The 14177-nt window shown below is 40.0% G+C and overlaps 1 protein-coding gene across 17 annotated transcripts in view; it reads right to left on the reverse strand.

The window, feature by feature from the left end:
• PKNOX2 (PBX/knotted 1 homeobox 2) overlaps nucleotides 1–14177 on the reverse strand; it is a 399587-nt gene that overhangs the window by 57538 nt on the left and 327872 nt on the right. For 14 of the 17 annotated variants that reach the window (XM_070765942.1, XM_070765949.1, XM_070765937.1 and 11 more), the window contains one exon: nucleotides 169–357. The exons of the other annotated variants lie outside the window; for them this stretch is intronic. In XM_070765942.1, coding sequence (XP_070622043.1) covers nucleotides 169–357 — 189 coding nt within the window. The remainder of the gene's footprint in view (nucleotides 1–168; nucleotides 358–14177) is intronic. 17 annotated transcript variants of the gene reach the window in all.

The raw sequence follows: 14177 nt of genomic DNA on the forward strand, positions 1-14177 counted from the left end.
GATCAGGGCTCTCTATGTTTGGTCACATTTTGCCAATCTATGTCTGCTGGTTATTTTTTACAGAATTGAAAATAGGAGGTATTTTCATTGTGAGAAATATGATTCTGTCTCAAGAATATCTGTAGCTGTTTACAAGGGGGCACGTGAAATCTATGTTTCAGCAATTACCTGCGTGTGTAGGTTAATGGAGGACTGATTCGGGGAATAAGGTCCCCCAAGGTCATTCCTGAGAAGGTTGTCGCTGTGCATCTTAGTTTTGAGGCAGGTGATGTAACGGTTACAAAAGTCTTTGCACAATTCATTCACTTTCTCCAATTCCAAGAGATGAATTCGCAGGACCTGAATAGCTTTCACCATCTGCAGAGAATTCAAAACAAGAGCAGGGGCACTTTACTTATAGAAATCAGTGGGTGCATCATTGGAAGATAATGCCTTCAAACAATGGCAATCAGTTTTTCTAGGATCCTTAATTAATTATGTATAAATTCATCATTTAAAAAATGCATTGCACTTTCTCATTTTCCCATTTTTATTTTATGTTTGGAAAAAACCTATTTGTCTTATATTTCTGATCAAGTACAGGTACATTTGTATATAGGTAAACACCGATTATTTATTTATTTATTTATTTATTTATTTGTTTGTTTGTTTGATTTTTATGCCGCTCCTCTCCGAAGACTCGGGGCGGCTTACAACATATTAAAAAATAGTAAATTACAATAAAATAATCCAATTAAATTAAAATTACAAAGCAATCTAAAATTCCTAATTAAATTAAAAATCAATCACACCCATTCGTACAGCAATCATACAATCATTCGTTGGCCAGGACCTAAGATCTAATTGTCCCAAGCCTGATGACATAAATGAGTCTTAAGACTTATGAAAGGCGAGAAGGGTGGGGGCAGTACGAATCTCCGGGGGCAGCTGATTCCAGAGGGCCAGGGCCCCCACCAAGAAGGCTCTTCCCCTAGGTCCCGCCAAATGACATTGTCTAGTTGATGGGAACTGGAGAAGGCCGACTCTGTGGGGTTTAACTGGTCACTGGGATCCATGCAGCAGGAGGCGGTCCCGCATGTAATCTGATGCGATGCCATATAGGGCTTTATAGGTGATAATCAACACTTTGAATTGAGTCCAGAAACCAATTGGCAGCCAATGCAGACCGCGGAGTGTTGGAGAGACATGAGCATGTCTAGGCAGGCCCATAACCGCTCGCACGGCTGCATTATGCACAATTTGCAGTTTCTGAACACTCTTCAAAGGCAACCCCATGTAGAGAGCACTACAGTAGTCAAACCTCGAGGTGATAAGGGCATGAGTGACTGTGAGTAATGACTCCCTGTCCAGATAGGGCCACATATAGTGCACCAGGCAAACACCCCTCTCGCCACAACCGACAGTTGATGTTCCAAGGTTAGCTGTGGATCGAGGATGCCCAAGTTGTGAACCCTCTCTGAGGGGGTCAAAAGCTCCCCCCCCCCAGGGTAATGGATGGGCAGATGGAAGTGTCCTTGGGAGGCAGAACCCACAGCCACTCCGTCTTGTCGGGGTTGAGCTTGCGCCTGTTAGCACCTATCCAGATCCTAACAGCCTCCAGACACCAGCACATCACTTCCACCATTTCACTGAGTGGACACAGGGTGGAGATGTATAGCTGATTATCATAAGCATACTGATGGTAACTCACCCTGTGCCCTCAGATGATTTTGCCTAGCAGTTTCATGTAGATATTAAACAGCAGGGGGGAGAGGACCGACGCCTGAGGAACCCCACAAAGGGTTGACATAGGAGTTGACCTCTGACCCCCCCTGCTAACACCGACTGCGACCGACTGGAGAGGTTGGAGGAGAACCATCATAAAACGGTGCCTCCCATTCCCAACCCCTGCAGCTAGTGCAGAAAGATACCATGGTTGATGGTATTGAAAGCCGCTGAGAGGTCGAGAAACACCAGGGTAGAGGATAAACTCCTATCCCGGGCCTGCCAGAGATCATACATTAGCGCAACCAAAGCAATACCCATGCTGTAGCCGGGCTTGAATCCTGACTGTTGAGGGCCGAGATAATCGGCTTCATCCAAGGACCATTGGAGCTGGAGCGACACCACCTTCTCGACAACTTCCCCATAAAGGGAAGGTTGGAGACAGGACAATAGTTATTAAATAAAGCTGGGTCAAGGGAAGGCTTCTTGAGGAGGGGGCGCACAAGTGCCTCCTTGTAGGGAGCCAGAAAGGATCCCTCCCTCAAGGAAGCATTGACAATCTCCTGGACCCAGATTCGTGTCACCTCCCTGCTGGCCGAGACCAGCCAAGAGGGACCCGGGTCCAACAAACAGGTGGTGGAGCTTACAGCTCCCATGGCCTAGTCCACTTCATCAAACGTATCCCACACAACAGGACTAAGATGAGCCCCTGTCACCTCGAATGCCTCGTTGTCAGCTGACACTGCGTTCCAATTGGTCTGTCTGGATCTGAGCAATTTTATCCGCAAAAATGTCCTCAGCACTACCCTGTAAGGATTCGTCAACACACACACACACACCGATTAAGGAGGAAGCAAGTCACCCTAAACAGGGTGGCTGGGCGAGATTCCGTAGATGCAATCAGGGTGAAATGATACGCGCATCTTGTTGCCCAGATTGCCACTTGGTAAGTCTTAACATAAGCACTTAGCAATGTTTGATCGGATTCGGTTTTATTTATTTATTTATTTTGTCCAATACATAATACACATTGAAGAAAATAGATATGTAATAATATAAATAAAGAAAAGAATAGAAGAAAAGATATAAAAGTATAGGTGAACATATTTGAAAGGAAGAAAAGATATATGAGATAAGGAGAGACAATTGGACAGGGGACGGGAGGCACACTGGTGCACTTATGCACGCCCCTTTTACTTTTACTTCTACGGCAATGCTCCTCTAGCTGTCTCTTATGGCATTTCATTCCCTAGAGTTCCTCAGTAAACTAAGGAGATCTCCAGGGTCTACTGTCACAGAGGGATTGCAAAGAAGCAATCCGGTCAAGAGCCCCTGCTGCTGCTGCTGTATTCCAGGCTGCAACAAGGGACTATGTACAAGTGAATCCGTCAAAACGCCATGTCATCTAGTTAAACAATTAATTTTGCAAATCCCTTTACTTAATTATAAGTAATGAGAGATTAAAGATATAACTTATGATACAGATAGTCCTCAACTTGTAACCGCAATTGGGGCCAGTGCAGTTGTTAAATTAGTAACACAGTTGTTAAGGGAATCTGGCTTGTCCGAAGGTTGCAAAGGGGATTCACATGACCCTGGGACCTTGCAATCATCATAAATGTGAATCAGTTGTCAAGCATCCAAATGTAAATCATGTGACCATGGGGATGCTGCTCATAAGTGCAAAATATTCTCACGTCACGTTTCTCAGTGCCATTGTAACTTTGAATGGTCAGTAAGCGAATGGTCACTAAGTGAACTCTTGTAATTCAAGAATACTGTTCTATGTCTGTCTGGAAAAACTTTTCATTCTGGCAGCATTTTGGAATCTAGCCATGAGAATTCTTATGTAAGAGTATCCTTGATTATTCTCAGGGGGCTTCTCTGCTTAACAAGCCTGGAGAATGAAAAATCTACCACCCAAGCTCTCCCTTGGGAGAAGTCTCGGCCTTCGTAAAATGTACCCCATAAATGTTAAAAAATTTACACATAAAACATGCCATGCATGGAATGGAGGCCTTTTATAGCCCCAGCTCCAAATCCTGAATCAGGTATAAAATCTCAGTTATTCACCACAGAGCAGTAAATCAGCTTTTTAAAAAATATTGTAACAAATGGTCTTTAAATTTCAAACCAGTTTTTTCAACTTGCTAATTTTAATGGTCCCTTTTACCAGCTATTAGTCACAGGCTGCTCAAGGGGTGGCCCCTTGTTCTTATCAGCTGGCTTCTGATTCCACTGAGAAACAGTGGCACGATTACTAAGGAAGAGCAAAGTATTGTTCTGACCTAAGTTTCACCAAATCATGAAACAGACTCCTTGTCCCAAAAAATCCTTTTTTATTTGGCTAAAGCGAATTCTTAGCATTCACATCCAGCAAAGTCCCGGCAAACAGTCTTTCAAGGGTGAATTGCAAACATAGACCTTATTAGTCCTCGGATAGTTGCCAGGCTGACACAACGCTGAACAAGGAAGTACTTGGCAAGAAGTCTCTCAGATAAGCCAATCTTCACACAATGGAACTAATTGTCTCCTGCAAACACACTCCCCCTTCACTCCTATTTATTTCCTATGGGAGTGGTCATTCAGCGTGCTTTCACTCCCAAATTGTTCCCTTTTCCTGATAGCTCTGCACATTGGGAACAGGCTCCAGCTGTTCTTCAGCCCCACTTATCTCCAACTCGGAAAATAGCTGATAACTGTCGGATGGCCCTGACCCCATCTCTGTCTCTCTTACCCAGACTCCAGGACTGGCCCATGTTCCTCCCCAACCTTCTCACTGTCCGAGTCTGCCACCAGCTCTGCTGGTGGGCCATAACAAGTACCGGTATATCGATTTTTGTTCTGTAATAATGGAAGGAACAATTTGAAATAAACTTATCTAAGTTCTCAGTTTTAAATCAATAGAGAAATTGACATGTTATCATTTGACAATCATAACTCTGTTTAGCAATGCAGTTTATCAATAAGGATGTTTATTAATTTGTATTGAACTATGCCTTTTACTAAGCAAAATTGTACCAAATTGTACTAAAATTGTACTAAATCCTAGTGAAGCCATGTAGTATTGCAGGCTAACTCTGCCCACACTCTGGAGTTTGATCCTGATGGGACTTGAGGTTGACTTCCATCCTTCCGAGGTAGGTAAAATGAGGACACAGATTGTTAGGGGCAAGATGCAAATAATGCTTCAACCTTGTAACTCACCCAGAAAGTGATATTGCTATTGCTAAAATATAAATTTGGAACGAGATTTTAAAAGGAGCTTTTCTCCCATTTGACAAACCAAACTTGACATTCTCACAAAATTTAGCAGCCAAGAGAAATGGAAACGTATGGTGTTGTGGTTGGTTCTGGCCCAGCTCCTGCCCCAAGGAATGTGGAGGTGGATGCAGGGGAAACATCAACATGTCAGAGACCTGTTTTATTGCCGACAGAGTCAGGTAGTGAAGTTTCCTCGGAAGAAGAAGAAGGTGGGGGTGACTTGGAAGAGGGGAGTTGGGCAGACAGCCCAGGAGGAGATCAATCATCCTTATCATCCCTGGATTCTGAACAAGAACTTATGACACATCCATGCATGCGTAGAGTGAGGCATAGGAGAGAACAACTGAAGGATTATTACAGGAGATAAGTGAGGCCACCTGTGGTTGAGCGGGGCTGCTGTAATTAGTGCTACAGATAAAAGAGCAGCCTGCTGCTTTAGCCTCATGGCTGTTTATCTGATTCATAGTTTCGTCAAGATCGTGGTTTTTGCTGTTCAGGACTGTGTGTGGACTTTCTGGACTTTAGAATTGGACTCAATTTCCCAGTTATTGGGTGAGCAATTGGATTGCATTTAACCTGTACTTTCTGTGTACCAGAAAATCCCTTTGACATTTAAAAAGGGAGCTGTTTCTATTTTTCTGTTGATAAAGACTTTTGTTTTCCCTTCTATCGTGTGGTGTGTGTCTGGACTAATTACCCTGTAATTACGGGCGGTTGGGACATGGCGGCAGAACAGATGGATTCCTGTATTCCAGGGTGAAATAACAGAAACATTTCTTGCCCTTGTGGCAGTGTGAAAGCTTTTCTAGTTCAATTACAAAAAAGGCAGAAGGGAAAATTAGAAGGGAGAGAATAATTTTTAGATTATTTGGAACTAAGACATTTTTGTGTGCAAACATGGGGCAAGTTCCTGCAACTGCCCCATCTACTAACGGATCCTTGTTACTTAAACCTCACCATAAGCAAATCCTGCTCTCAGTCCTTTCCCTTCCCCTCCTCTTCCCTCCCTCCCTTCCTTCAAAGCAGTGGGGCAAGTGAAGTGAACTTAGTGGTGTCAGTGGGGAAAACTGGATTTGCCCATATGACACATTCCACAACTGTAGTGATTTGTTTAACAACTGTGTCAAAAAAGCCATAAAATCTAATATGACTCACTGAACAATTGCCTTGCTTAGCAAAGGAAATTCTGTTCCTAATAGTGGTTCATAAGTTGAGGACTTATGAACCACTATTACCCCAGTTATCCAAATGCAATTACCACTTGTCTTCAACAGGGGAAGCTGGAAAGGAAGAAAGAAGATGAACCAGCCTTTCTTCCCACATACATCAACAGTCACAGAATAGGGCTAATCTAGTACAGTGAAATGAAAGGCAGGATGGCAAGTGCCTTCTCGGCCATGAAACTCTGATTATGAATCTAGCAGAGACACGATCCTTTTGCATCTCTTATCCTGCAAGGTTTTTTTGTGAGGATGAAAGAAGACAGGAGTAAAAGTCCCAAGTTCTTGGAGAGGTGCAAAATATCTTTAAAGAAAAAAAAAGTGAAACAATGATAATAGAAGTTCTCCAGTAACATTGAATCTGCTCAACAAACATCTTCCTGATAGTTAGCATTCAAGAGATAGGAAAGTTGGTGTGCGTTTCTGTGTGGGCACCCATGTATACATGTATATTTGTCTGTCTGTCCGTCTGTCTATCTCTCTTGTGTGTGCATGTGTAACACACACACACACACACACACACACACACACACACACGTTATCAATAAAAATCAACTGCCTTGGAAATGGCCCTGGGTTGGGCCGAGAGGCAAATAAGGAGCTGTGAAGTTCCTTCAATACACCAGGGTGATTCGACACAAAAATATGTAACCCTTCCCTGGTGCAGAGCTGAAGGGATTGGATACTGTAGCCTAGAGGATAATTCTCTGCCTTACAAGGCAAAGGTTGCAGGTTCAAGTCCCAGTGGGTATGGCTAGCTGATGAGGTCAAAATAAGGCCGAAATAGATCTATCCTAGTCTCCCATAATTTTCAAATTCAGCAAAAAAAGATGTGACATTCTATATATATATATATATATATATATATATATATATATATATATATATGTAGATTGTTCTGAGTTCGGGTTTTGCCCTGTGTAATGTTTTGCATGTCTATGCGACGTTTCGGTGAAATCACATTCACCATCATCAGGCTGGAGTTCCAATCTTTGTGTTTTTGCAAATGAATATTAGCAACTGACATTTCTTCTTAGCATGTAGTGTGGGGGTGGAGATTTGCTTTGAATGTAGCAAATAGATTGGGTGACTATGCTTCCGTGATCTGATTGGTTGGTGTAATCATGGTTATAGAAGGAATGGCATGAAGATTATGAAGTGTTTTGTTTAAGTCTGATTTCCAAATATAAAATTCTAAAATCATAATAATTAAAGGATTGACATATTGATTATAATGAGGTGTTTATTTTGTTTAAGGCTGGTTTCCAAATCTCTGGCAGGCGCGAGGTATCATCCCTTTTATTTAAACAAAAAGATCTTTTTTCAATTTCAATAGCTTCTAGAGAGATTCTTTTATATAAATTCTCTGTTTTGTGGAGTAATTTAGTTTTTTCAAAGTCAATTTCGTGCCCTGTTTTTTTAATGTGCTGGACAAGGGAGGAGGTCTTCTCCTGTTTCTTGACTGCATTCATATGTTCTGCCATGCGCTGGCTCACTCTTCGGTTAGTTTGTCCAATGTATGTGGCTGCACATGTTTTGCAAGGGATTTCATAGATACCTTGGTATTCTAATTGGATTTTATCTTTGGGGCTCCTTAGGATATTAGATATTTTTTGGTTAGTGCAAAATGAGGTTTTGATGTTATGTTTTTGTAGAATTTTACTAATTTTATCCGTGGTGCCTTTGATGTAAGGAAGGATGGTGGTGCCATTGTCCTGTTCTTGATCTTGTTTTTTGGGGGGTGTCTCTTTATTGATTAGGTTTGTTATTGTTTTCTCTTTGAATCCATTAGAAATTAGTACATCTTTGAGTTTGTTCAATTCAGTTTTTAAGTGCTCATGGTCAGCTAAGCGTTTGGTTCTGGTGATGAGAGTTTTGGCCACTGAGGTGATTTGTGCGGGGTGGTGGTGTGAGTGTGCATTTAGATAACGGTTGGTATGGGTTTTCTTTTGGTAGATAGTATGTCCTAGGCTGCCATTGGGTTTTTTATAGACCAGTACATCTAGAAAGGGAAGTTGATCATTGATTTCTGTTTCCATAGTAAACTGTATTTTGGGGTGTAGGCTGTTGAGATGAGTGAGGAAATTGTCTAGTTTTTCTTTACCATGTGGCCAAATTACAAAGGTATCATCAACATATCTCAGCCAAAGTTTGGGTTTGTATTTGGCTTGCTCTAAAGCATTATTTTCGAAATATTCCATATAGAGGTTGGCTATGACAGGTGATAGAGGTGATCCCATGGGGGCTCCCTCTATTTGTTTATATCTTTGTTCATTATAGATGAAGTATGTATTGGTCAGGCAGTGGTTGGTAAGGTCTAGGATATATTTGGGGGGTTTGTGTTTGTCTTGGATAGCTGTCAAGGCTTCTGTAATAGGTATTTGTGTGAACAGGGACACGACATCGAAACTTACAAGTAGGTCATCGGGTTGTAGGTTTTGTTTTTTAATTATTTGTATAAAGTGGGATGAATTTTGAACATATGAGGTAATAGTTTCTGTATATGGTTGAAGGTATTTGGCTAAAAATTTGGCAAGGTTTTGTAGAGGGGAGCCTATAGAACTGACTATTGGCCTGAGAGGTATTCCTTCTTTGTGTATTTTTGGAAGGCCATAGAGTTTTGGACATATGGAAGATTTTTCTCTGGGGATGATTTTTTGCTGGATTTCTTCGCTGATGGGAGAGGCCTTGATTTTAGATTTGGTGGTTTTTTCTAGGTAGGTGGTAGGATCTGTGCTTAGGAGTTTGTAGGCTGGGTTTTTTAGTAGATTTGTCATTTTTTCTTTGTATTCTGCTGTGTTCATTACTATAGTGGAGTTTCCTTTATCAGCTGGGAGAATTATTATATCCTGGTTTTTCTTTAGATTGATAAGTGCCTCTCTTTCTTCCTGCTGTATGTTGCTTTTTGGAGGTTTACTAGAGCACAGAATATTAGTGACTTGGAGTCTGATTTTGTTAGCAGTATCTGGGTTGATTTTATGTAAAGTTGTTTCAATTCCACATATGATATTTTCAGTTGGTATTCGTCTTGGAGTTATTGCAAAATTAAATCCTTTTGAAAGAATATTGGTTTCTGTAGTGGTGAGTATCTTGTCTGATATGTTATGTACTGTTTTGGTCATAAGTTGTTGTGGAGGGCTGGGTTTTTGCTGTACCTCTAGTATTTGGAGTTTCTTATTATGTGTGTCTGTTTTGTATTGGGTTTCTGTTTCTGCCCTCCAGATTGATATTTGTTTGAATTTATCCCAGAGTAAAGGGTGTATTTGGTTACTGATTTTAAGGTGAAGAGAGAGTAGACTTTTGTTGATTTCATCAAGTATGAATCTTTTTTTGTGGAGTTCATTTCTGATTAGGGCTAATTCAGTTCTTTTTAGGATCCTCTCTATGGTTGGGGTTTTTGGGTGGAATTTTAGTTGGAAGTATTTGGGAATTATTTTTTTGTCCCTGCAGTTGCGTAGGAATGTGAGATCACATAAGATGGAGGCTTTTCTGACTTCAAGTTTTTCATAGGTCCTAGTCAGTAGGAAAGTGTCCTCCCCGTAGAGGCAAGATATTTGTTTTCGTAAATTTTCACGGGTATATGTATGTAGATTGTTCTGAGTTCGGGTTTTGCCCTGTGTAATGTTTTGCATGTCTATGCGACGTTTCGGTGAAATCACATTCACCATCATCAGGCTGGAGTTCCAATCTTTGTGTTTTTGCAAATGAATATTAGCAACTGACATTTCTTCTTAGCATGTAGTGTGGGGGTGGAGATTTGCTTTGAATGTAGCAAATAGATTGGGTGACTATGCTTCCGTGATCTGATTGGTTGGTGTAATCATGGTTATAGAAGGAATGGCATGAAGATTATGAAGTGTTTTGTTTAAGTCTGATTTCCAAATATAAAATTCTAAAATCATAATAATTAAAGGATTGACATATTGATTATAATGAGGTGTTTATTTTGTTTAAGGCTGGTTTCCAAATCTCTGGCAGGCGCGAGGTATCATCCCTTTTATTTAAACAAAAAGATCTTTTTTCAATTTCAATAGCTTCTAGAGAGATTCTTTTATATAAATTATCTGTTTTGTGGAGTAATTTAGTTTTTTCAAAGTCAATTTCGTGCCCTGTTTTTTTAATGTGCTGGACAAGGGAGGAGGTCTTCTCCTGTTTCTTGACTGCATTCATATGTTCTGCCATGCGCTGGCTCACTCTTCGGTTAGTTTGTCCAATGTATGTGGCTGCACATGTTTTGCAAGGGATTTCATAGATACCTTGGTATTCTAATTGGATTTTATCTTTGGGGCTCCTTAGGATATTAGATATTTTTTGGTTAGTGCAAAATGAGGTTTTGATGTTATGTTTTTGTAGAATTTTACTAATTTTATCCGTGGTGCCTTTGATGTAAGGAAGGATGGTGGTGCCATTGTCCTGTTCTTGATCTTGTTTTTTGGGGGGTGTCTCTTTATTGATTAGGTTTGTTATTGTTTTCTCTTTGAATCCATTAGAAATTAGTACATCTTTGAGTTTGTTCAATTCAGTTTTTAAGTGCTCATGGTCAGCTAAGCGTTTGGTTCTGGTGATGAGAGTTTTGGCCACTGAGGTGATTTGTGCGGGGTGGTGGTGTGAGTGTGCATTTAGATAACGGTTGGTATGGGTTTTCTTTTGGTAGATAGTATGTCCTAGGCTGCCATTGGGTTCTTTATAGATTTCACCGAAACGTCGCATAGACATGCAAAACATTACACAGGGCAAAACCCGAACTCAGAACAATCTACATACATATACCCGTGAAAATTTACGAAAACAAATATCTTGCCTCTACGGGGAGGACACTTTCCTACTGACTAGGACCTATGAAAAACTTGAAGTCAGAAAAGCCTCCATCTTATGTGATCTCACATTCCTACGCAACTGCAGGGACAAAAAAATAATTCCCAAATACTTCCAACTAAAATTCCACCCAAAAACCCCAACCATAGAGAGGATCCTAAAAAGAACTGAATTAGCCCTAATCAGAAATGAACTCCACAAAAAAAGATTCATACTTGATGAAATCAACAAAAGTCTACTCTCTCTTCACCTTAAAATCAGTAACCAAATACACCCTTTACTCTGGGATAAATTCAAACAAATATCAATCTGGAGGGCAGAAACAGAAACCCAATACAAAACAGACACACATAATAAGAAACTCCAAATACTAGAGGTACAGCAAAAACCCAGCCCTCCACAACAACTTATGACCAAAACAGTACATAACATATCAGACAAGATACTCACCACTACAGAAACCAATATTCTTTCAAAAGGATTTAATTTTGCAATAACTCCAAGACGAATACCAACTGAAAATATCATATGTGGAATTGAAACAACTTTACATAAAATCAACCCAGATACTGCTAACAAAATCAGACTCCAAGTCACTAATATTCTGTGCTCTAGTAAACCTCCAAAAAGCAACATACAGCAGGAAGAAAGAGAGGCACTTATCAATCTAAAGAAAAACCAGGATATAATAATTCTCCCAGCTGATAAAGGAAACTCCACTATAGTAATGAACACAGCAGAATACAAAGAAAAAATGACAAATCTACTAAAAAACCCAGCCTACAAACTCCTAAGCACAGATCCTACCACCTACCTAGAAAAAACCACCAAATCTAAAATCAAGGCCTCTCCCATCAGCGAAGAAATCCAGCAAAAAATCATCCCCAGAGAAAAATCTTCCATATGTCCAAAACTCTATGGCCTTCCAAAAATACACAAAGAAGGAATACCTCTCAGGCCAATAGTCAGTTCTATAGGCTCCCCTCTACAAAACCTTGCCAAATTTTTAGCCAAATACCTTCAACCATATACAGAAACTATTACCTCATATGTTCAAAATTCATCCCACTTTATACAAATAATTAAAAAACAAAACCTACAACCCGATGACCTACTTGTAAGTTTCGATGTCGTGTCCCTGTTCACACAAATACCTATTACAGAAGCCTTGACAGCTATCCAAGACAAACACAAACCCCCCAAATATATCCTAGACCTTACCAACCACTGCCTGACCAATACATACTTCATCTATAATGAACAAAGATATAAACAAATAGAGGGAGCCCCCATGGGATCACCTCTATCACCTGTCATAGCCAACCTCTATATGGAATATTTCGAAAATAATGCTTTAGAGCAAGCCAAATACAAACCCAAACTTTGGCTGAGATATGTTGATGATACCTTTGTAATTTGGCCACATGGTAAAGAAAAACTAGACAATTTCCTCACTCATCTCAACAGCCTACACCCCAAAATACAGTTTACTATGGAAACAGAAATCAATGATCAACTTCCCTTTCTAGATGTACTGGTCTATAAAAAACCCAATGGCAGCCTAGGACATACTATCTACCAAAAGAAAACCCATACCAACCGTTATCTAAATGCACACTCACACCACCACCCCGCACAAATCACCTCAGTGGCCAAAACTCTCATCACCAGAACCAAACGCTTAGCTGACCATGAGCACTTAAAAACTGAATTGAACAAACTCAAAGATGTACTAATTTCTAATGGATTCAAAGAGAAAACAATAACAAACCTAATCAATAAAGAGACACCCCCCAAAAAACAAGATCAAGAACAGGACAATGGCACCACCATCCTTCCTTACATCAAAGGCACCACGGATAAAATTAGTAAAATTCTACAAAAACATAACATCAAAACCTCATTTTGCACTAACCAAAAAATATCTAATATCCTAAGGAGCCCCAAAGATAAAATCCAATTAGAATACCAAGGTATCTATGAAATCCCTTGCAAAACATGTGCAGCCACATACATTGGACAAACTAACCGAAGAGTGAGCCAGCGCATGGCAGAACATATGAATGCAGTCAAGAAACAGGAGAAGACCTCCTCCCTTGTCCAGCACATTAAAAAAACAGGGCACGAAATTGACTTTGAAAAAACTAAATTACTCCACAAAACAGAGAATTTATATAAAAGAATCTCTCTAGAAGCTATTGAAATTGAAAAAAGATCTTTTTGTTTAAATAAAAGGGATGATACCTCGCGCCTGCCAGAGATTTGGAAACCAGCCTTAAACAAAATAAACACCTCATTATAATCAATATGTCAATCCTTTAATTATTATGATTTTAGAATTTTATATTTGGAAATCAGACTTAAACAAAACACTTCATAATCTTCATGCCATTCCTTCTATAACCATGATTACACCAACCAATCAGATCACGGAAGCATAGTCACCCAATCTATTTGCTACATTCAAAGCAAATCTCCACCCCCACACTACATGCTAAGAAGAAATGTCAGTTGCTAATATTCATTTGCAAAAACACAAAGATTGGAACTCCAGCCTGATGATGGTGAATGTGATTTCACCGAAACGTCGCATAGACATGCAAAACATTACACAGGGCAAAACCCGAACTCAGAACAATCTACATACATATACCCGTGAAAATTTACGAAAACAAATATCTTGCCTCTACGGGGAGGACACTTTCCTACTGACTAGGACCTATGAAAAACTTGAAGTCAGAAAAGCCTCCATCTTATGTGATCTCACATTCCTACGCAACTGCAGGGACAAAAAAATAATTCCCAAATACTTCCAACTAAAATTCCACCCAAAAACCCCAACCATAGAGAGGATCCTAAAAAGAACTGAATTAGCCCTAATCAGAAATGAACTCCACAAAAAAAGATTCATACTTGATGAAATCAACAAAAGTCTACTCTCTCTTCACCTTAAAATCAGTAACCAAATACACCCTTTACTCTGGGATAAATTCAAACAAATATCAATCTGGAGGGCAGAAACAGAAACCCAATACAAAACAGACACACATAATAAGAAACTCCAAATACTAGAGGTACAGCAAAAACCCAGCCCTCCACAACAACTTATGACCAAAACAGTACATAACATATCAGACAAGATACTCACCACTACAGAAACCAATATTCTTTCAA

Source organism: Erythrolamprus reginae, chromosome 12, assembly GCF_031021105.1.
Source record: "Erythrolamprus reginae isolate rEryReg1 chromosome 12, rEryReg1.hap1, whole genome shotgun sequence".
Lineage (NCBI taxonomy): Eukaryota > Metazoa > Chordata > Lepidosauria > Squamata > Dipsadidae > Erythrolamprus > Erythrolamprus reginae.